Here is a 22,732-nt window from a genome sequence, read left to right as displayed (position 1 = left end):
GTGGTATCCAGGGACTCCTTCATGGTCTCTCTTCCCCTTTGTAGCTCACTGGTAAATCCAAGAGTTTCAGAAACTCAGGAGAGCCAGTTGTGGCCACACCTTTAATTCCAGCACTCAAGAGGCAGACACAGGAAGATCTCTTTGAATTTTAGGGCAGCCTGGTCTACATAGCAAATTCCAGGCCAGACAAGGCTACATAGTGAGACCCTGTTTAAAAACAAAACAAAACAGGAAAAGAAAAAGAAAGTAAGACAAGAAGCCAAGCCTCAAAGCCCTTTGAAGGCAGGGGAGGTGAACGGAAGGCTTCATTTTATATGCAAGAGAAGAAGCTGTCAGTTGTGTGATTCATAGGTGGATGGAAGAGGAAGGATTAAAAAATCCATCCTAGCATGTGTGAGGCCCTGGGCTGAATTCTTAGCACCGGAAAAAAACAAAAAAGTACATTAGGATCTGTGAGGACTTGGCTGGTAAAGTGCTATGCAGATGTGAGTGTCTGAGTCCAACCCCAGGACCCGCGTTAAAAATAAGTACATGAAAGAGCTAGATGTGGTTGTGCACAGCTATGGTCCCAGTCAGTGCTGGGGAGGCAGAGGCAGGAGGATCCCTGGGCTTCCCGGCTAGCCCAGCCTACTTGGCAAGCTCCAGGTCAGTGAGAGACCCTGTCTTAAACAACAGCAACAACCTAGCAGGTGAGAGATCTTCCTGTGGCCTTCATATACATTTGCACACATGTGTATGCATGCCTGTAGACACACAAGCACCCACATACAGGAACATGTGTGCACATGTGCACACACACACAGTGTGTTCAATAGACAGTGTCTTTTCCAGGAGAACAGTAGGAGTACCACATCTCACTATTCTAGGACTTCATAATCCAGAGACCATCTTGAGAAGGTTGTCTAGAAGTGGTCTTTTTTGTTTCTTTGTTTGTTTTTCGAGACAGGGTTTCTCTGTGTAGCTTTGCGCCTTTCCTGGAACTCACTTGGTAGCCCAGGCTGGCCTCGAACTCACAGAGTTCCGCCAGGCTCTGCCTCTCGAGTGCTGGGATTAAAGGCGTGCGCCACCACCGCCCCGGCCTAGAAATGGTCTTTTGGAAGGGCATGAGAGGAGAAAGTTAACCCAGTGGGCAGGCCAGGCCTGCATATCCTGGGAATGCTTCTGCCACTACCCCCACAGACCTCAGGCAACCACCTGCAGTCCTGTCCTCTAAGCCTAGGGAGCAACGAGGTTTACCTAGTAACTGATGATGCTAGGCTGAGACACTCAGCGATTGGTCCGACACACCTACCCAGCTAATCTGACAACTTTCCCTTCGGGACCCAGGATTTGGTCGAGTTAGATGTAAGCTGAGGATCTAAGGGGGTCTGAGTAACCTGGAGCCACGTCTGCAGCAAGGGACAGGGGACCTGAGCAGCAGGCACCACATTTTCTTCAGTGTGTGGAGACGTTTGTCCGGGCTGGGGCAGGAGAGGCCTCGAGGCCCCTGCGAGATCCGGCCCAGGGGCCTGACCTTCCCGCACCTCCGGAGGGTGGAACATGGATAGACTCCTGCCGCTGCTGCTGGGTCTCGGCCTGGGCTGTGTGGGAGCAGGTAAGGAATCCCCTTTTGGAACCCCCCCCTCCTTCTGGAACCCTCCTCCCTCCCCTGCTGGAACTCCCCCCTCCTGCTCCTGTTTGGGGTAAAACACACTCTTTTTTTCTAGCAGGTGTGAGTGCCCCAGACGAGCCAGTCCTTACCGTGACACAGTCCAGCACTTTGGACTGTATTTACAGCAGTTTTAACAATGAGCCAGTTTAGTAGGTCCGGTAATGGATGTCCCTGCTGGGACGTAGGTATGGACTGTGTACCCCTGCACCCTGGTTCCAGGCATGTATTAAATGCTCTGTCAAAAGTCAAGAATATTTCCAGCACAGAGCAAGGCTGACTCTTTTTCTTGACTCCATTTCCTTCTCTCTCCTTTCCCCCTTGTCTGTCTGTCTGTCTCTTTCTTTCTTTCACTGGAGAGAGTCACACTGTCTAGCCAGACTAGCCTTGAACTCATGGCAATCCTCCTGCCTCAGTGCTGGGATTACCAGTATGCCCACCACACTTGCTTGACCCTTTATCTCCCTGTCAATAATGTGCTGCTCCGAGTGTCTGTGTTTGGGGTGGACAGCCAGGCTTACCACGCAGGGATCTCAGGCCGTTCTCTCCTATCACTCAGTCTCACACACAGAGGAACCAGTGCTAATTGTTTTCAGTTTTGTGCACATGAATCTCTAGCTCATTCCCAAACTGGATGCCTCTGATGGGTGTGAAGTGAATCACGTTGTATCGTACTACATTGGTAGAAAAGTGGGATTGACTTTAACATGCCTTTTCTGTTTTTTTGTTTGGTTTGCTGTTGTTGTGTCAAGAAAGCCTGGTAAACTGAGTCATTTAAACGTATTGTGAAACTGAAGACCACTGCTGATGAAAAACAAATTGGCCAAATTTAGTTTCAGGGCCTGGAGAGGGGACTCGAGAGTAAGAGAACTGGCTGTTCTCGCCGAGGGCCCAGGTTCAATTCCCAGCCCTTACACGGTGGTTCACAGCCATCGGTGACCCCAGTTTCAGGAGACCTGGTGCCCCTTTTCTGGCCTTTGATGGCACCAGGCTCAAATGTGGTGCACAGACACACATGTGGGCAAAACACTCATACATAAAACGAAATAAATAAATCTTAAAAAAAAAAGAAACCAAACACTCAAGTATCAGGTTGAAAATTAGAGGAAAGAGCCGGGCAGTGGTGGCGCATGCCTTTAATCCCAGCACTCGGGAGGCAGAGGCAGGCGGATCTCTGTGAGTTCGAGGCCAGCCTGGTCTCCAAAGCGAGTTCCAGGAAAGGCGCAAAGCTACACAGAGAAACCCTGTCTTGAAAAACCAAAAAAAAAAAAAAAAAAACCAAAAAAAAAAAAAAAAAAAAAAAAGGAAGAAAGAAAGAAAGAAAGAAAATTAGAGGAAAGGATCTAAAAATGTCTCTGTTGCTGCCATTTCCCCTTCACTGAGGCTGCCAGAGCCCCCAGAGTGGCAGATGTGGTCAGCAGATGCAGCCTGAGGTGGGAAATCTCTGCTAGTCTGGCTGCAACCGAGGCTTGGATTCTCTGCTCAATGCAGAAGAAACAAACAAACAAACCAACCAACAACAACAGCAAAAACCAGCCCAACAATTTAACACTCTTGTGACTGATGGGTGCCCCCACCCCAATTCTCCTGGACTGGATAGACATCCTACAGTCCAATTCAGTGCTGTCTCTAACAGAAGTTAACACAGGCCAGCCGGCCAGAGGCTCAGTCCCACGGAGAGAGACAGTCCCTGTGTCAGATGACAAGCTCAAGCCGTAAGCTCAGGATCGCCCACAGCTTCTGTCCAGCGTGGCTGAGCCAGAGCCCCTTGGCTTGGGTAATAGAGAGGGCATACAATCTATGCAAATAGTTTATTATTGTTCGTTTATTGCAAGAGTTTATCTGTGTGTATGTGTGTGTATGCCTGCTTATCTGCATGTGCACCACATCCATGTAGTGCCTGAGGAGCCCAGAAGGGCATCAGACTCCCTGGAACTGGGGTTACAGTGAACCGCCGGCTGTGGGGGCTCCAGTCAGAACCCTGGTCCTCTGCAAGAGCAGAACATGCTCTTAACCACTTAGCCACATCTCCAGCCCCACGAGGAATATTTTAAAGAACAAAGCCGGGGGGTTCATAGGAGGAAGTCCAGACAGACCCCAGGTGCAGTAGCTTCTGCCTCCATGGAGGTGGGGTATGCCCCCCTCCCAGCATATTGGTATGTTTACCAGCTGGGAAGGTGTCAGAACCCCACAATTTGGGCTTTAGGCTGCACCATATAGACAGGATTTATTTTTAACCCAGTCTCCAGTCCCCACCCTGCTGCTCCACAAGGACGGGGATATAAGTCTCAGGCTTCCAATCATGGCTCCGTCTTTCCAATGCCAGGCCCCACCCCAGGGTTCCACCAAGATTGACCTCATTAGAACAAAGACCCTGAGGTCACCCAGTCCCCAGGGATTCAAAGCTCTGTCAGGGAACAAGTTAAAGACCAGGTGTTAGGACAGAAAATGCATCTACCCCCTATGCCCACCACTCAAGCAGTTATATGGGTTCTCGGAACTTTGTGCTAGTATCTAAGGGCAGAGACCGTATTCGTAATGGTGCCACGCAACAAGCAGACACCGATGTGTCTTCCCTTTCCTGGCTCTTCCAGGTGGCTTCGTGGCTCATGTGGAAAGCACCTGCCTGCTGGATGACAATGGGGTTCCGAAAGACTTCACATACTGTGTTTCCTTCAACAAAGATCTGCTGGCCTGCTGGGATCCAGAGGCAGGACAAATAGCCCCCTGTGAATTTGGGGTGCTGCATAACTTGGCTGTAGGCATTTCAGAATACCTCAACCAAGATAAGAGCCTGCTCCAGCGCTTGGGCAATGGGCTTCGGGACTGTGCTGTGCACACCCAGCCCTTCTGGGATGCACTGACCCACAGAACGAGTGAGCAGAGGGGCTGAGGGGCGGCCGGGAAGCACAGCCAGGAGGGCAGAGAACGGGTGGGGTGGGGTGGGTGGGTAGGGGGTGAGGGGTGTCTGGGAAGCACAGCCAGGAGGGCAGAGGACAAGTAGATCCTTGAGCATCAGAGGGGTTGATTCCTGAGCAGGAAGAAACAGTGTGTGGACCTGGAGTGTAGGAAGAGGGAGGCTGGACACCGAGGGGAACAGTGTGATTAATGGAGATGGAACAGAAGATGGAGGATGGAAGGTGTGAAGAGACGGGACTGAATGGGACCCAGACGCAGGAGCCACAGCACGTCAGGGTACAGATCCGAGTCAGAAAACCCCAGTGACTTCCCCAACATGTTCACGTCTCTTATTTTTTATTTATTTCAGTTAAAGACCTTTTCCCACTGCTGGGGATTGAACGTAGGGCCTTGCCCATGCCCACAAGCACTGTACCACTGTTGTGGTCTAGGCCCCTTTCTCCTGTTTGTTCCGAGGCAGGGTCTCCTTAAGCTGCCCAGGCTGGCCTTGAACTTGAAACTCTTCTGCTTCAGCCTCCCAGTTAGCTGGGGTTACAGGCCTGGGTCTCCAGCCTGGCTTGTTCCTGTTTTTTTTCTCAGATTTTGTTGTTCCATATTTGGAATGGTGCAGGCATGGGGACATGGCGGTGTTCCAGGGATTCCGATGCTGCCTCTCCTCTTCCCCGAATCCTTTCCATTGAGAACAGCTCATGAGACTGGCTTACACTTTGTATAAGTAAACTCTGACGATCTCCATTGGTCAGAATACTGCGTCATAAGATATGGGTTCTGGGCCACCTTTTCATCATCACTTGGCCACAAGTCCCTGGGTACCACCCTAAACAGGGAGATAATACCTTGGGTGAAGCCAAGGGAGCCTGTATTTTAACATAATTTCTTGGATTTTCTCTTAAAATATTGCTAAAAAAAAATACTCTGATAAAGGCAAGCAGGGGACTCACTCGGGAGGCTAAACTGGCAGGAGACAGCCATCTTAGCCCCATCACCGGGCACGGTGGTACAGGCCCATGGTACCAGGTCTTGTGGGGAGGCAGAAGACAGCCATCTTAACCCCATCACCGGGCACGGTGGTACAGGCCTGTGGTACCAGCTCTTGTGGGAGGCAGGAGACCAGGAGTTAGGACTATCCCCAGCTACATAGTGAGTGTGAGGCCAGCCTGGGCTATATGAGACCCCATCTCAGAAAACACACAAGCCTGTGGTCGGGTGAGATAAACAGAGACTGTCTGGACAGCTCGTAGCCCAGACAGCATCTCCCAGTCGTGGTCAAACACGACTTTGGAGGAGAGAGGGGCTGACGAGAGAGTAAGAGAAATCCAGAGAGGCGGGAGTGCATTCTCTTTCCCCTTTCACTGGGCGGCTGGAGAAATCTTTGAAGGGATGAAATGGGACTTCCTTCAAACCATAAAGAACTGTTTCTCCCATGCAGAACCACCGTCTGTTCGAGTAGCCCAAACTGCCCCCTTCAACACAAGGGAGCCTGTGATGCTGGCCTGCTACGTATGGGGCTTCTATCCGGCGGACGTGGTCATCACATGGATGAAGAATGGGCAACTTGTCATGCCTCACAACATCAAAGAGAGGACTGCCCAGTCCAATGGAGACTGGACATACCAGACTGTCTCCTACCTGGCCTTAACCCCCTCCTACGGGGACGTCTACACCTGTGTGGTACAGCACAGTGGGACCCCCGAGCCAGTCCGTCAGGACTGGAGTAAGTGTGTGGGAACTGGGACGTTGGTGGTTGGGAAAGGGACATCGCTATTTTGGTCAAGTGAGACGCGGATGGATGCCTGGTAGAGAAGGGCATGCTGGGATGGGAAGTCTGAGGGTCTGCAAGCAGAGTTAGGCTCATGGACTAGAGGAGCAGAGGGGTCAGCCATTGCTTGGCAGTGGTGGCGTGGATTCTTTCATCTGTTTGAGGGAGAGAGAGAGGAGGCTGATTGTCTCCCCCAAAGAATGTAGATTTGATAACATTTCTGGAAACAAAGCTCTGGAGTTTGCTGTTTTAGTTTTCCCAATATTCAACCGTCATGTCAGGCCAGGACTGGGAATTGAAAAAATAATGAAGACTGAAGAAGAAGGGATTTTCTTTTGGTATAGGGCTGTGCTGAATTTGGGCAGCTTTTCAAGCCTAAGAAGATGATAAAGCCATGGCTGGTAGACACTTCAGTGGATATGTGAAGGGGCTAATTGATAAAGAACTCATTGACCCTGTTTGAACCCTAGGGCTGGGGGTACTTAAAGGTAATGAGGGGGTACATACCGATTCAGAGATTATTGGAAAGAAGAGAGGAAGAACAAGGAAGGGTAAGGGCAGCTAGGACAAGCCAGGGAGGAGGGGCCTAGTCTGGCTGCGGAGGCCAGGCTTTCCCTGTGGGGAGTGCGTGTCTGCTGTTGGTTCCAGTGGGTCCCTGGGAGGCGATGGTGTCCTGGTTAGGGTGACTGTTGCTGTGATGAAACACCATGACCAAAAGCAAGTCGGGGAGGAAAGAGTTTATTTGGCTCACATTGGTCCATCCTTGAAGGAAGCCGGGACAGGAACTCAAGCAGGGCAGGAACCTGGAGGCAGGAGCTGATGCAGAGGCCGTGGAGGGGAGCTGCTTGCTGGCTTGCTCATCGTGACTTGCTTAGCCTGCGTTTTTTGTAGAACCCAGGACCATCAGCCCCGGGATGGCACCACCTACAATGGGTTGGGCCCTCCCCCATCAATTGCTAATTAAGAAAATGCCTTACAGGCTTGCCTACAGCCTGATCTTATGGAGGCATTTTCTCATCTGAGGTTCCCATCTCTCAAATGACTCTGGCCTGTGTCAAGTTGACACAAAACCAGCCAGCATGGATGGGAAACAAGAGGAGAGTGGAGCACACAGGCCCTGAGCTTTCCAGGGTCGGTCTCCTTTGTAGGGCATGCAAGGAGTTCCTTTGGTGATGGGGTGCTCTTCTGATGTTGGGGTAGGGATCCAGGTGGGGTATAGTCCCGAATAGGAACAGCTCTGGCAAGCGGGATGGCGAAGGACTGTAGGGTGGGGTGGAGGGAGACATAGACAATGTGGATGTGGGGGACTCATACCACGTAACCTTGGAGGCCTGGAAAGAAAGGAGACCTTTTAACAGGAAGCTGCTCAGAACAAAGATGGAAGTTATTACTACCATGGGGATGAGGGACCCCTGGCTGCCGGGGAGGGAGGTGACCTGGGAATGACGAAACCACAGAGAATGCCTTGAGAGTCCCCACCTGGGGAGGGGAGGAGGCTGTGGAGGGCTGAGGCGGGGGAGGGGGAAGAAACTGGGTGGTAACTCTGGGAACACAGTTTCCCCAGGGTCATTCCAGAAGTGGGTGGTGTGGTGAAAAAGGCCATTTTCTTGGGAGTGAGTTGGTGTGCAGCAGACCCTTTGGGCTGGGATAAAGACCTTCGACCTCGGAGGTGTACGTTGAGGTGAACTGAGCTGCCCGGGACTAGGCCGTAGACATTAGTTCTGAGAGCTTCCCATTACTTTGCAGCAGTCGGGCTGTCCCCCATCCAGACGGTGAAGGTTTCTGTGTCTGCAGCCACCCTGGGCCTGGGCTTCATCATCTTCTGTCTTGGTTTGTTCCATTGGCGCAAGTCTCGCTTCTCCAGTGAGTGATCCCCGGAGTGCTCCCCAGCCCTCCTCCTTCTTCAGCCTCTCTTTGTGATCAATTTTCTCGTTCCCACTTCTTCTGTTGTAAAGAACTGAGGAATGCTAGATTCTTGCATCCACAAAGACCGGCCTAATCTGTGTCTTCCTCTTCTAGGCTACATCCCTCTCCCGGGATCCACTTACCCAGAAGGTAACGTTCCTGTTGGTCTGTGGCTCACGGGTCCTCAGAAGGGGTGGGGTGTTATGGTGCTCACAGTAAGGGCCATTTAATGAAGGGGGTGGTTTAACCAAGATATCACTCAAGCTGTGATGATTCTGGGAAGGGAGGAAGCCTGAGCTCCCTCTCCGACGCCCACAGAGTACCCGTGGGGAGCGGCTGGAGGTGGCTCCTTTGTCTTCATCATTGGTAGCTGGGTGTCTGCATTATCAGTGTCTGAAGGGCTCTGGCATCGGGTGGTCACACAGATGAATGTTGGGTCTGTGGGATCGTCACCTCTCACTGTCTGATTCCTATTGTCTGCAGGGCGGCACTAGAGGGCAGAACTGAGAAGGAGATTCCGATTCTTGAGGATGCCTCCGTGGCCCCCAACATCTTCAGGACACCCCGCTTTCTTGTGTCATAATTTCCTCTACTCTTCCCCATGTAAATATTAGCAGTTTGGGGTACTCATAATCAAGTCATGGTCCCAGGCTGCCTTCTGAGGAGAACTGATCTGAGGAGGGGTTCAAGGCCCTCCGGAAGAGGGGGTTCAAGGCCGCCCGGAAGGCCTCACTCCATCACAGAGGGTGGTGTGTTGTAGGTGATCATGTCTAAGAAATAAACTGGTGGAATTACTGGCCTTCCTCAAGTTTGTCCTGTGGCTTTGGAGGAGGGACTGCGGCAGAGCGTGGCTGGAGGTGACCCTCTCCTGTGACGTAGCCAGTGGCACCTCCCCATTTCCGGTCTGCATGAAACAACTGGAGGCAGCTTTTGAAATTGTAATTCGTAAGAAGAAATTAAGCTGCAGTGAGATAGTTACCGTGTTGTGGGGGAGGGTAACAGCTAGGCTCATAAGAGGCCTTTTGAAACTGCATTTTATTTACTTCGTGTGCATGCCTGTGAGTGTGTGTGTGTGTGTGAGTGTGCATGCACGTGAGTGTATGTGCATGTGAGTGTGTGTGCATGTGTGCATGTGTGTGTACATACATGCTCATGCAAGGGCACTTGCCACTGCATGCATCTAGAGGTCAGAGGACGATTTGCAGGAGTGGATTCTCTTCTCCCACTGTGTGGGTTCTAGGGGTTGAACTCTGGTCGTTGGCCTGGCAGCAGGTGCCTTCACCCACTGATGCACCTTGCCAGCCTGTAGGTGATCTTATGAGGGGTAAATGAGTTCATACCTGTAAAGAGCCAAGAATGCACGCTGCATTCCCTGAGCCCACAGTAGTGGCCTTTGCTGTTACTGGTCGGTGTTCAGGTTGTTTCTTCCATGGTGTCGATAGGGAAGGGCGATTGCATCTTTAGAGGGGAGGGGACTGCCTGGTGGCGTCTGTTTTCCAGTGGATGCGCAGCCAGGTGTAGAAAGTTGGTCTGTGGGATTGGTTTTGAAATTAGAGTTGGAAAGTGAGCTGCCAGTGAAAAAAAGAAACGTAGCTAAGAGCACTGGCTGCTCTTCCAGAGGACTTGGGTTCAATGCACAGACATATTGGCAAGCAAAACGTCCATACACAGCAATGAGTAATAACAAAATCAAGAAAAAGAAACCTAAGGAATAAAAAGGAAGACAATCCAGGAAGGAGTTTAACCCAACAGGATTATGGAGGGAGAGCAATGGGCTGTGGACACATTTGTATCTGGGCACCTGTGTGGGAACTCTGGAGATGGGAGTCTGATGAGCCAGCAAATGGGTCAGAAGACAAACTGTGGACTCTCACCATGGCAGGTGTGGGTGGGTGGGAGGTCAAGGGCTGGACCCCTCTGCCCTAGATGGCTTCCATGAGGCCTGGAGGAGAGTGTGATAGCCTCAACATAAAACTTGACTTCCAAACAGTGATCCCCACTCCAGCCACAGATTTCTCAGGAGGATCCTGGTGATCAGGGCATGGCATCTCTGAGAAAAGATGGGAAGGTCAAGGGGAGGGGAGTGTGCTCAGTAATCCATGTGGATCTGGGCAAGCCTCACAGAGGATGGCTGAGGAGGAGCAATGTGTGCTGGGGAGGAGGAACTGAACTCAGGTCCCATGGGAGAGCAGTCAGTGCTCTTAACTGCTGAGCCATCTCTCTGGCCCCCGACACTTGACTGTGAAGCACCCCTCCCCCACCCCCCACCCCCTGAAGCCACTTGTCCTGTAGTTGACTTCATTTACTTCACCTTTACCTGGGCTTTGTATATATATATATATATATATATATATATATATATATATATATATATTTTTTTTTTTGAGACAGGGTTTCTTTGTGTAGCTTTGGAGCCTGTCCTGGAACTCACTTTGTAGACTAGACTGGCCTTGAACTCACAGAGATCTACCTGCCTCTGCCTCCGAGTACTGGGGTTAAAGGCGTGCACCACCACGGCCCGGCTATTGCCTATTGCATATACTCTTTTTTTTTTTTGTTTTTCGAGACAGGGTTTCTCTGTGTAGCTTTGTGCCTTTCCTGGAACTCACTTGGTAGCCCAGGCTGGCCTCGAACTCACAGAGATCCGCCTGCCTCTGCCTCCCGAGTGCTGGGATTAAAGGCGTGCGCCACCACCGCCCGGCTATTGCATATACTCTTTAAGAAGCACAGACACACATTTTGCTCCCTATTTCCTTGCTCATTTATGATGCAGATCCTTACACAGGAGCGGGTGCATCTGCTCCTCACTCTCTTTTCTGGAATACCATGTGGTTTCCAGCTTTTGTTTTCATTGATCTCTTTCACTGCACTTCACTTTGCTATTCTTACCTTTTCATTTCCTTCCTTCTTTGGCCTGCATAGTCCCTCTTCACCTGTGCTTAGCTCATGTGACCCTAACTTTTTTTTCACTTTGGTTCCTGATAATTGTATTTAAAGGTGACCATTTCCGTCTAAGATCTATTCCTGCCATATCTCCTGCAATGCCTTTCTGTCTTTTTTTTTTTCACAAGCCCCACATTAAAAGCAATAAAATAATGCTAAATTCTCAGTGTTGTGGCTTTTATTCATTTCTAAGCATTTTTTACTGTTTTAAAAGATTACGGTAATTTCATTTTTTTTTTTTTTTTTTTTTTTTTTTTTTTTTTTTTTTTTTTGGTTTTTCGAGACAGGGTTTCTCTGTGTAGCTTTGCACCTTTCCTGGGACTCACTTGGTAGTCCAGGCTGGCCTCGAACTCACAGAGATCCGCCTGGCTCTGCCTCCCGAGTGCTGGGATTAAAGGCGTGCGCCACCACCGCCCGGCGGTAATTTCATTTTGAAATAACTTCAAACTTGTAGAAAAATTGAAACAAAACCAAGAAATCGTGGGCTGGCTAATTTGATCTCTGCATCACACACACAAATCTTACTACACTTTATCCAGGTTCAAATTCGATCATTTTGTCTTACTTTTAAAAATAGTTTTAAAGATGTATTTATTTTATGTGTATGAATGTTTTGCCTGCAGGTATGTGTGTGTACCATGTGCCTATGGAAAGCAGACGGTGTTGGATCCCCTGGAGAAGGAGTTTCAGAAGATTGTGAGCCCTATATGGGTGCTGGGAATTGAACTCAGGTCCTCTGCAAGAGCATCCAGTGCTTTTAACCACGGAGCCATCTCTGCAGCCCCCCGCTTTTGCCTTGATTTCTTTTTTAACAGTATTTTAAAAATACTTTATTATTTTGTGTGGAGGGGTGTTTTACCTAAACATATGCTGTGCACCGTGTATTTGTGGTGCCCTTGGTGGCAAAGAGGGCGTAGAATCCCTGGAACTGGGGTTATGAACCACAGTGTGGGTGCTGGCAACTGAATGTGGGTGTTTTAAACTGCTGAGCCATCTCTCTAGCCCCTCAATAAAGTCTTTTTGTGTATGTATGTCTGTGTCTGTGTATGTGCGTGGTGTATGAGACTGTGTGTACACATGTGGGCACCACAGAGGCCAGAGGAGTGTGTCTGGCCTCCTCTATCACCCTCCACTTATTCCTTTTGAGGTGTGGTCTCCCTGGAGATTACATTTTGGGGGCTCAGCTGGATGCCAGCAGGCTCCAGCAATCCTCCCCCACAGGCCTGCATGGTTCCACCAGTGCTGGGACCCAAACTGGTCCTCATACTGCACAGCAAGCCCTCCACCTCTGGGCCATCGCTCCAGTCCCTTCTCCCTAACTGCCCGCCCTTCAGTCTGGCGTCCTGTGTTTCAGCAACCTTTCCTGTTTCTGTGGTAGATTCCAGTCTGTGAGAGTCCATCGGTTTATTGTTTATGGACTTTATTAATAAGCTTAAAGTTATATAGTTTCATTGCCTTAACATTTTAGATTCTTCCTTCCTTCCTTCCTTCCTTCCTTCCTTCCTTCCTTCCTTCCTTCCTTCCCTCCTTTCTTATTTCATACTGGGGCCCAAACTTAGTGCTCTCCACACTCTAGATAAATGTTCTATATAGTACCAGTTATTCTCTGTTGCTGTGATGAACACCATGAACAAAAGCAACTTATAAAAGAAGGAGATTGTTTTGGTTTGAGGTTCCAAAAGGTTAGAGGCATTGATAGGGAAGGTGCAGTGCTGTGGGATGTTCTGTATGTTAAATGTGTTGCTCTGATTGTTTAATAAATAAAACACTGATTGGCCAGTAGCCAGGCAGGAAGTATAGGAAGGACAAGGAGAGAGGAGAACTGTGGGAAGTGGAAGGCTGAGTCAGGAGACGCTGCCAGCTGCCATGAAGAGAAGCAGATGTTAAGATACCAGTAAGCCACGAGCCACGTGGCAACTTATAGATTAATAGAAATGGGTTGATTTAAGATATAAGAACAGTTAGCAAGAAGCCTGCCTTGGCCATACAATTTGTAAGCAATATAAGTCTCTGTGTGTTTACTTGGTTGGGTCTGAGCAGCTGTGGGACTGGTGGGTGAGAGACATTTGTCCTGACCATGGGCCAGGCAGGACCAGAAAAACTATAGCTACAGTGCAGCATGCTGGCTGGACCAGGAAGCTGGATGGTTACTTTTCATCCGCAAACAGGAAGCAGAAAGTGCAAGCAGGAAGGGGGACAGGGCTATAAGACCTCAAAAGCCATTCCAGTGACGTGCTTCCTCCAGCAAGGCTCCACCTTCCAAAGGTTCTATAACCTCCTGAAACAGCGCCACCTACTGGGGACCAAGTGTTCAAACACCCGAGCCTGTGGGGGATGTTCTTATTCAGACCACCAAAGACACTGATCCACAACCCAGGGCCTTTTATACTTAATTTTATGTGTTTAAATTTTCTTTAAAGTTTTATTTTATGTGTGTGTGTGTTTACCTGCATGTATGTATGTGTGTGCTTGATTCCCACTGAAGGCCAGAGAAGGCACTGGATCCCCTGGAACTGGAGTTTTAGATGGGTGTGAATTGCCATCCGGGTGCTGGGAACTGAACTTGGGTCCTCTAGAAGAGCAGACAGTGCTCTTAGCCACTGAGCCGTCTCTCCAGCCCCCTTATTTTATTTATTTGAGGCAGGGTCTCATGTAGCCCAAGCTGACCTTGAACTGCTATTGTAGCCAAGGACAACCTAGAACTCCCATTCTCCTGCCTTTTCAGCCCAGTGCCACAATTCCCTGCTTTTTTATTTTGTTTCATCAAGAACCTCATTAGAGAAGTTGGCAGCAGATATGAGTTGGGCCCTGTGCCGTCTCTTCAGGTGGATGTGGTGAATTCCTTCTGGAGCCTGGACTTCCCTTTGCTTTGGTCAATGGTTCATTGGTTTATTCTGAGCTGGATTTCTGGAGGCTCTCTCTTGTTCTCAGAACACCTGTTGGCTAACTGTAGCCCCTTTCTCCTGCCGTCACCAAGCATCTAACTCTGCATGTCCTGCGGCTTCCCTTGTGGGTTTCAGCCATGCTTCCTTTCAGCGTAGGAATTCTCTGAGCACCTCGTCATAGAGACACTAAGGTTCCCTCCCGTGTTAGCCCAGCGCTGGGTTAGAAGGCACCTCATTTGACTCAGCTGTGAAGACACACTTGAGGCGTGATAGCCCAGTGTCTTGAGCCCCATCATGTAAATGGATAGAATAAATCTAAGAAACAGTGAGAGGCTGACCTCGGGGTGAGCCCCTGGGGAGCTACTTCCACAGGCAGCACATAGTTCCAATGTGAAACACAAATCCTACCCGCCAGCACAAAGACTGTGGCAACAGAGGGAGTCAACAAAGGGAAAAATGCTTGGGTGGGGAAACACTGTTTGCTGCTCTGTAGACCATGCTGGCCTCAAACCCAGAGATCCACCTGCCTCTACCTCCCTAGTGCAGGGATTAAAGGTGTGCGCCACCACATCTGGCTCATATCTATCTTAATTTTTTAATGTTAAAAAACGTTTAAAAAGTAATCATCCCCCGTGGTGTATTATGTGGTAAGGATGCTGATCTTGAGGCCTGAAGTGTTATGTCCTCCTGCTAACCACAGCTCTGTGGTGATTGTTACTGACCCAAACCTCCTACTTTATTCAAAGCAAGTCTTCATGCTTGAAAATATCCAAATTCTCACTGCCTCCCCAGAGGCCTCTCTTATTGTCTAGAATAATTTGGCTTAAAACGTTTCCTGATTTTAGACAGAGCCCTATTTTAAAGCTACCCAAGGGAATCCCCGGGGAGGGTAACTTGATCTAAACTCCTAGAATCAAAACCAATAATTCCTACTAAGAAAAATTATTAAGTATGTCCAGCTAATTGGATCACTTTGTTCGTATTGATATTAATGACTTTAAGATAATATACACTCTATCAATGAAGCTAAAAGCTCCGAAACTCTAGGACTTGTCCAGACACCTGTCTTCCTTGGAGCAACTTAAGCTCTATTGGCTGTTGTCGGTGAAGCCCTAGAATTCTGGGCCGAGTCTTTTTATCTAAATTATACAAAACCACTCTCTAATGACAGAAGCCATCCTGGTGGGTTCATCAAAATTGCTATCAGTGGGCCCAGAAGAGACCTTCCTCAGGTGTATGTACAAGGCCAACATATACTTTTTTTTTTTTTTTTTTTTAAATTTTTTTTTTTTTTTTTTTTTAAAGATTTATTTTATTTATTATGTATACAGTGTTCTGCCTGCATGTGTCTTTGCAGGCCAGAAGAGGGCACCAGATCTACTTGCGGGTGGTTGTGAGCCACCATGTGGTTGCTGGGAATTGAACTCAGGACCTCTGGAAGAACAGTCAGTGCTCTTAACCTCTGAGCCATCTCTCCAGCCCCCAACATATACTTTTAAAAACAGTTCATAAGGCCAGAAAGATGGCAGTGGGCAAAGGCATTTGACCCCAAGCCTGATGACCCGAGTTCCATCCCCAGGACCCTCAGGGTGAAGAAGAGAAGTGATCCACAAGTTGTCCCCTGGCCTCCACTCACACGCCACAGCATGCATGTGTTAGCATAAATACACTAACAAAATGTTGAAAAGGGGCCATATCAAAAAGTCGAGGTGGCTATAAAAACCACAGAGACTAGAGGTAGCCATGAAAGGCTGTAACCTAAAGCGGGGAGTGGTGATGAATGCTTTTAATCCCAGCACTGCGGAGGCAGAGGCAGGAGGATTGCTGTGAGTTTGTGGTCAGCCTGGTCTACAGAGTGAGTTCCAGGACAGCCTGGGCTACATAAGGAAACCCTTAACCACCCAGTTACCTTGATTTCCACCTCCCGGTCTCATAATGCCCAGGCTAGCCTTGAAGTCTCTAGGTAGCAAGGATGACCCTGAGCTCCTGACCCCCCACCACATCTGGAGATCAAACCCAGAGCTTCTTGCATGAAAGGCAAGCAGTCTGCTAAGTGAGCCACATCCTCACCCTCACTCCCACCCCCGACCCCCAAGACTGCTTTTCTGCCTGCTTAGCTCCATCTTTTTCAGATTGTAAATACATGCCTTCCTGGCACTGTGGCCAGATGCATGTAAGTAGGAATTCTAACTCCCTTCCCTGGCTTGCATTTGTGCGTTCCCCACAGTGAGATCCAAACCCAGACTCCTTGAACTGGCTAGTGACGTGGACAAAATTCATCAAGGAATATCCAGGGTTACATTTGCTTGGGGCTCATGTTAATAGCGAGCGAGCGAGCAAGTGAGAGACAGACAGACACACAGAGAGAGAGAGAGAGACAGACAGACAGACAGACAGACAGGCTCACTGAGGGAAAAGAGACACAAGGCAGAACCCTGAAAACCACGTTGCTCTGGCCAGCGGCGTTTCCCAGTCAGTCTTTGCTGACACCTGCAGGCCACAATGTGTTAATGACTTTTGAACAATTTAAATTCTCCCTTGTGGGATGCTGATGCTGGGCTGTAGATCTGGCACCTCTGAAGCCCAGACTCAGTCGATACGAGACAATGGTTCTTGAATATTCCCAGGGGAAAAAAGTCACACTGTGTCGAAGATTCTGTAAGGTTGGTTAACGGATTGGAACTTCCTGATTGTGGAGGGCCGTGGAGCTGAAGACCTAGGGTCAGACTTGTAGTCCATCTCTGTAGCTGATGTGACATCACCCTCTTTTCATTTCTGTTGCTGAGAGAAAACACCCGGACAAAAAAGTAACAGGGGAGGAAGGGTTTGTTGCCGTTTACAATCCCAGGAGACACCCATCATTGTGGGGACGTCAAGGCAGCCATTGGAAACAGCTGGTCACTTCCCACCCACAGTCAAGAGCAGAGAGAGATGTATGCTTGCTTGCTTACGCTCTGTTCATCCTCTCTGCTCTTACACACTTCAGGACGCCTGCCTAGGGAATGAAGCCGCCCACAGTGGGCTGGGTCTCCCCACATCAGTTAACTTAAGACAACCCCCCACAAACATGCTCACAGGCCAACCCAATGTGGAATCCTTTATTGGGAGTCTCTTCCCAGGTTATCATGTGTGTCAAGTTAACAGTTAAAGCCAAACACCACGTGTCCTTTCAACTCGGGGAAATTTTTTTGAATATATTAACTCTGCAAACTGCTGTTTTCCACCAACCCCAAGTAGGATCATACCCGAAATCTACAGCAGAGACTTCCCGCTTCTGTAAACTGCCTGACCTGCTGCCCCACTAATGTATTTGGTGGAGGCTTGATTTACGACTTTCCTTTGTTCTGTGAATGTAAAATGTTTGTGTAACTGCCTTCCTGTCACAGGGGCAAACTGAGTCAGTGTTCCTGGGCCATGGCCATCTACTTACATTTGGCTCAGAAAAACACAATCTCTTATTCACTTTGAAGTAAGAGGGATTTTTTGTTGTTGTTGTTGTTGACAAAATATATGCTGAGAAACTCAAGGAATTCTATGACTGCAATGAACACTTGGTAAATTAGAATTTTGGTGACACAGGGATGTCAACACACAGGCGAAACTATCCTCTAGGTAAGTGTGTGTGTGTGTGTGTGTGTGTGTGTGTGTGTGTGTGTGTGTGTGTGTTGGGGGGGCTGGGGACGCCTGGCTGAGTGGTTTACTGTAGGCTCATATCTGGAAGGCTGTTCACACTCGCGCTCTCTTGGCTCTAGATTGCAGGTGTACCCTGCAATCCCAGCACTTGAGGGGCTGAAGGCAGAGAACTAGGAGTTCAAGGGGAGCATGAAATCTAGAATTTGAGATAGCAAAAATTTTCTCTCATTTAAAAAAATAAAATCATTTTATTTTAATTTGATTTTAGCTCACAAATCAAAAGATAACACAGCTGGGGTTAAGGAAACCACTCAAACGCTTGCCCACTCCCAAGCTATCCATCTCGGTATCTGTATAGTTAGAATGACTGAAGCCACATGAGCATCCACACAGTTAGAATGCTGAAGCCATGTGAGCATCCACGTAGTTAGAACGTCTGAAGCCATGTGAGCATCCACACAGTTAGAATGTCTATGCTGATCGTAAACCATAGGGCTTTGCCCAGTGTTTACACTTTCACTGTAAATTGCATTTTATGCAATTATCCATAACAAAAATCTACTAAAGCCAAAGTTAGTTTTTATGTATTTATCCAACACACACACACACACACACACACACACACACACACACACACACACGACAGTTGAAAGTAGGGGGAAAATCTTTCTATTCTCTCTCATAACTCCGTTCTGCATTCCATTTTTCCTCCTTACCTGACGTCACCCTTCTTGCTGTACCTTGTTGTAGGTGCCCACACTCACATCTGTTTGCACACATGCATGTACATGTGATCGGCTGGAATCTGCATATGATGGAGAACATGAGCTTTTCCCCCTTTGGGTTTGGGTGACATTGCTTAATGGTACTTTCCAGAACCAGGTATTTTCCTGAAAATTTGATCATTTCATTGTTTTACAGATAAATAATACTCCACCTTGTGTACGTACCCCATTTTCATCACCCATCTGATGAAGGGCGTTAGGGTGGCTCCATCCCCTTGCTATGAGGTGCAAAAGTTCTAACAATGGCTAATGTTCACATTCTGTACACTTAGAAAAGAGACCAGCTTCCTTTGAAAATTCCTATAGCTGTGGCCATTTTCAACGTCATTCCTTGGATTCGGGACAGATAATAAAAGCATCAAGTTATCTCGCCACACTCCCAAGCCTGTAAATTTTCTCATCAGGTAGCCAATACCCATTTGTCCACTAGGTGGCGCCAGAGGCCTACTCTTTCACGGCTCAGACTGAGCAAATTAGGTACTTAACATTCTTGGTGCTCATTAAAAAAGCAATTCTGGGCTACCAAGAGAGTTCCAGGAAAGGCGCAAAGCTACACAGAGAAACCCTGTCTCGAAAAAAACAAGAACAAAACAAACAAACAAAAAAAGCAATCCTGTTATCAAATTTACGGCGTGGGAAACTGAAAAACAAAAGTAAGAACAGGAATCCAGTCTTGCTTGGTGTGTAGATTAGTATTTTGCTAACTTGCCACAGCTAGGGTCATGTGGGAATAGGACCCTCAATTGAGAAAATGTCTTCATCAGATCGACCTGTGGGGCATTTCCTTGACTGATGATTGATGTGGCAGGGAGCAGCCCACTGTGGGCGGTGCCACCCCGGGCAGGTGCCACCCCGGGCAGGTGGGCCTGGGTCGTATGGAAAGGCAAGCTGAGTGAACCATGGGTAACAACCATGAGTGAACCATGAGTGAACCAGCGCTCCTCCATGGCCTCTGCTTCAGTTCCTGCCCCGCCTTCCCTCAGTGATCAGCTGCGAACTATGAACGGGTGTGTAAGCCATATTGACCCTTTTCTCTCCAATTTGCTTTTGATTACAGTGTTTATCACGGCAACAGAACTCAAGCTAGGACACTTGTGTGGGAGCGCAGCTGGGGGACCGGCTCCCACATTCAGGGTACTCTTGAGGAGTGAGGGATAAGAGATTTAGATAGAAGGATAGAGTGGAGAGAAACAGAAACACAGGATAGCTTCGGGAGGGTCTGGATCCTAATCCACCGGCCCCTTCTGTCGCTTCTAAAGGGCTATTTATAGGACTGCCAAGGGGTGGAGCAAAAGACACCCCCCACCCCAGCATAGCCAAGTGCAGACCCTTTCCAATCACCTAGTAACCATGCACGTGGTCAAACAATCCTCTAATGCAGCTCTGCTGGGTAAAGCAAGCTCGGCTCTCACTAGGAAACCTTTGTGGGCCTCCATACACTTGGTAATGCTTCTCTAGGTGAAATATTACTGATGTTTTAGTGACTGCATACGTTTTCTGGACAGGTTAGTCTATACTCTTGTTCCTATTTTTTTTTTTTTTTCGAGACAGGGTTTCCCGGTGTAGCTTTTCGCCTTTCCTGGAACTCGCTTGGTAGCCCAGGCTGGCCTCGAACTCACAGAGATCCGCCTGCCTCTGCCTCCCGAGTGCTGGGATTAAAGGCGTGCACCACCACCGCCCTGCTCTTGTTCCTATTTTGTATCTGATCGTCAATAAGCCCATTTCAGGAAGACTTAATTTCTGGATTTAAAAAGCCTTGTTGCTGGGTGGTGGTGGCGCACGCTTTTAGCCCCAGCACTCAGGAGGCAGAGGCAAGCGGATCTCTGTGAGTTCAAGGCCAGCCTGGTCTACAGAGTGAGTTCCAGGACAGTTAGAGCTACACAGAGAAACCATGTCTCAAAGGGGGAAAAAGCCTTATTAATCAGTAGAAATTCAAATGTGTGCTCCGTGAACTGAACAGAAGATGTGGAAGCTGTCCAAAGCTATCACGTCTAAGATCCATTCCTACTTCAGAATGATGACAGGCAGGTCTTGGGGAAATTGTTGCACGTGGGTGGCTTCTCTACTCTGGTCACAGACGGACACTTCCTGCTCTCTTAGCACCCGAAGGCTTCTGCTGTGGGTCACCCAGAAAAAACTGGGACCCTTGAGAGAAACAACAGAGAAGGACACTCTTCAGACTCCCACGAGGCATTCCTTACCCTCGATATTTGTAGAGAATGGAATTGCTAGAAGAAATTTACCCAACTAAGGGGACATTGCCACCTGTCAGGCTGTAACAGAGGACTTGAAAATTCTCCAGCAGAGCTGGAGAGGTGGCTGCCTCTGCAGAGGACCAGATTCGGTCCCCAGCATCACACAGCCCCCACAATTGTTTGTAGCTCCAGTTCCAGGGATCCAAACCTTCTTCTGGCATCCATGAACACACACACACACACACACACACACACACACACACACACAGTGCATATACACGCAGGCAAAACACTCATACATGCAAAATTTAAAAGTCCTTTAAAAATCCATCTGAATATTTTCTTTTGTTAGATTTTCATAGCTCAGGCTCCTTTTTTCTTTCTTTCTTTCTTTCTTTCTTTCTTTCTTTCTTTCTTTCTTTCTTTCTTTCTTTCTTTCTTTCTTTCTTTCTTTCTTTCTTTCTATGAAGTCCCGGCTGTTCTGGAACTTGATCTGTAGACCAGGCTGGCCTTGATCTCACAGAGCTCTGCTTGCCTCTGCCTCCCAAGTGCTGGGATTAAAAGTGTGCGCCACTATGCCTGGCACCCAGGCTGGTCTTGAACTCAAAATCTCCCTGCTTTGCTCTCTACAGGTGTGTGACACTGTGCCTCACTTCGTCTGAATCTTAAAACAAGCCAGATAAAAGAAACGATGAGTGCACGTCTTACTTACTTTTCAATCGCTGCGACAAAGCACCGCAGCCAAGGCAACTTACAGAAGAAAGAGTTTATTGGGAGCTTACAGATTCAGAGGGTGAGGAGTCCTGGCAGGGATCATGGCGGCAAGCAGACTAGCATGGCACTGAGCAGTAGCTGAGAGCTCACATCAGATCCACAAGCAGGAGGCAGAGGTGGGGCAGGGAGAGCTAACTGGGATGGCCGGGCCTTTTGAAACCTCAAAGCCCACCCCCAGTAACACACCTCCTCCAAGGCCACACCCCCAATCCTTCCCAAACAGTTCCTCTAACTGGAGACAAAGCATTCAAATGTATGAGCTTAGGGGGCCGTTCTCACTCAGACCTCCACAATGTATGAAGCTGAATTGAAATGCTTTTGAGAAATAGGTTTTTAGAGACTCAATTTTATTTTTATTTGTATGTGTGCTTCTGTGTATGTGCATGTGAATGCAGTGACCACGGAGGCCAGAAGGGGGCATCAGATCCCCCTGGAGCTGGAGTTTCAGGCTACTGTGAGCTTCATAACATGGGTGCTGGGAACTGAACTCTGGTCCTCTATAAGAGCAATGTGCTCTCTTAACTGTTGGGGTGTTCTCCTTAATTCTCCATTCTTCCTTGCTCCCTCCCTCCCTCCCTTCTTTCCTTTTTCTCCTCCTCTCCCACCTCTTTTCCATGCCCCATCTCTGTTTATTTGAGACAGGAAATCTCTATGTAGCCCAGGCTGGCCTCACACGTCTACCCTTCTTATCTCTGCTTCTGCCTGCTGGATTTGCAGGTGTGCACCCCCAGGCCTGGCTGGATTTGGCTTTTCAACAGGAAATGTGGAGCAACATATGGCAGGCTCCTCTTGTTTAGGTAAAGGGAAATATTCTGGACCACACGGCATCCCTGCCCCCCCCCCCCCCACAGCTCCTCACCCCCCCCCCCCACCCCAGTTGCTGTTTGTCCCCTGGAGGGGAACTGGCTCCACTGCCCAGATGCCTAACCTACCTGCTCGGCCACTTCTTCCCCAGAAACTCCCCTGTTACTCTTCTGCTTCCCCAAAGCCAGCTGCCGCTTCTCCTTCCCAATGCCCTTTGCCAGTGAAATGAGAAACAGGGTGGATCTCGCTTCCTTATGCTGCTCTTTTGAGTTGAAGTGTCAAGTGCCTAGATCTGATGACAGGATTCAGTTCCTGCATTTGTGCCCTGACTTCAAAAGAGGTGTGTGTGTGTGCTGGTGGGGGAGTTTTGTGTTTTTCATTTTTAAGAAGGTGGGACTTATGAAGCAGGGGAATTCCACAGCACCTTGACATCTCCAAATCTGAATTAATGTAATCAATCAGTGTCCATACCCCAGGCACCT

General features: G+C 48.7%; 1 protein-coding gene across 1 annotated transcript; it reads left to right on the top strand.

Moving 5' to 3' along the window:
• Positions 1 to 1,273: 1,273 nt before the first annotated feature.
• On the top strand, positions 1,274 to 9,039 carry LOC131926342 (class II histocompatibility antigen, M beta 1 chain). Its single transcript, XM_059281702.1, has 6 exons — positions 1,274 to 1,594; positions 4,243 to 4,524; positions 5,997 to 6,281; positions 8,073 to 8,189; positions 8,346 to 8,381; positions 8,715 to 9,039. Exons 1-6 carry the CDS (start codon positions 1,540 to 1,542, stop codon positions 8,723 to 8,725), a joined length of 786 nt encoding a protein of 261 aa, XP_059137685.1. The 5' UTR covers positions 1,274 to 1,539; the 3' UTR covers positions 8,726 to 9,039.
• Positions 9,040 to 22,732: the final 13,693 nt, after the last annotated feature.

Source organism: Peromyscus eremicus, chromosome 16_21, assembly GCF_949786415.1.
Source record: "Peromyscus eremicus chromosome 16_21, PerEre_H2_v1, whole genome shotgun sequence".
Classification (NCBI taxonomy): domain Eukaryota; kingdom Metazoa; phylum Chordata; class Mammalia; order Rodentia; family Cricetidae; genus Peromyscus; species Peromyscus eremicus.
Note: the sequence above shows the minus strand (reverse complement) of the source record. Positions and strands in the feature narration are given on the sequence as shown.

What these genes read in the sequence shown, in the direction of transcription:
- LOC131926342 (XM_059281702.1), top strand. Translation starts at nt 1,540, where the DNA reads ATGGATAGACTCCTGCCGCTGCTGCTGGGTCTCGGCCTGGGCTGTGTG. An exon ending in CCTGGGCTGTGTGGGAGCAG is followed by an intron (nt 1,595 to 4,242) that starts GTAAGGAATCCC and finishes TGGCTCTTCCAG; the next exon opens with GTGGCTTCGTGGCTCATGTG. An exon ending in GCCAGTCCGTCAGGACTGGA is followed by an intron (nt 6,282 to 8,072) that starts GTAAGTGTGTGG and finishes ATTACTTTGCAG; the next exon opens with CAGTCGGGCTGTCCCCCATC.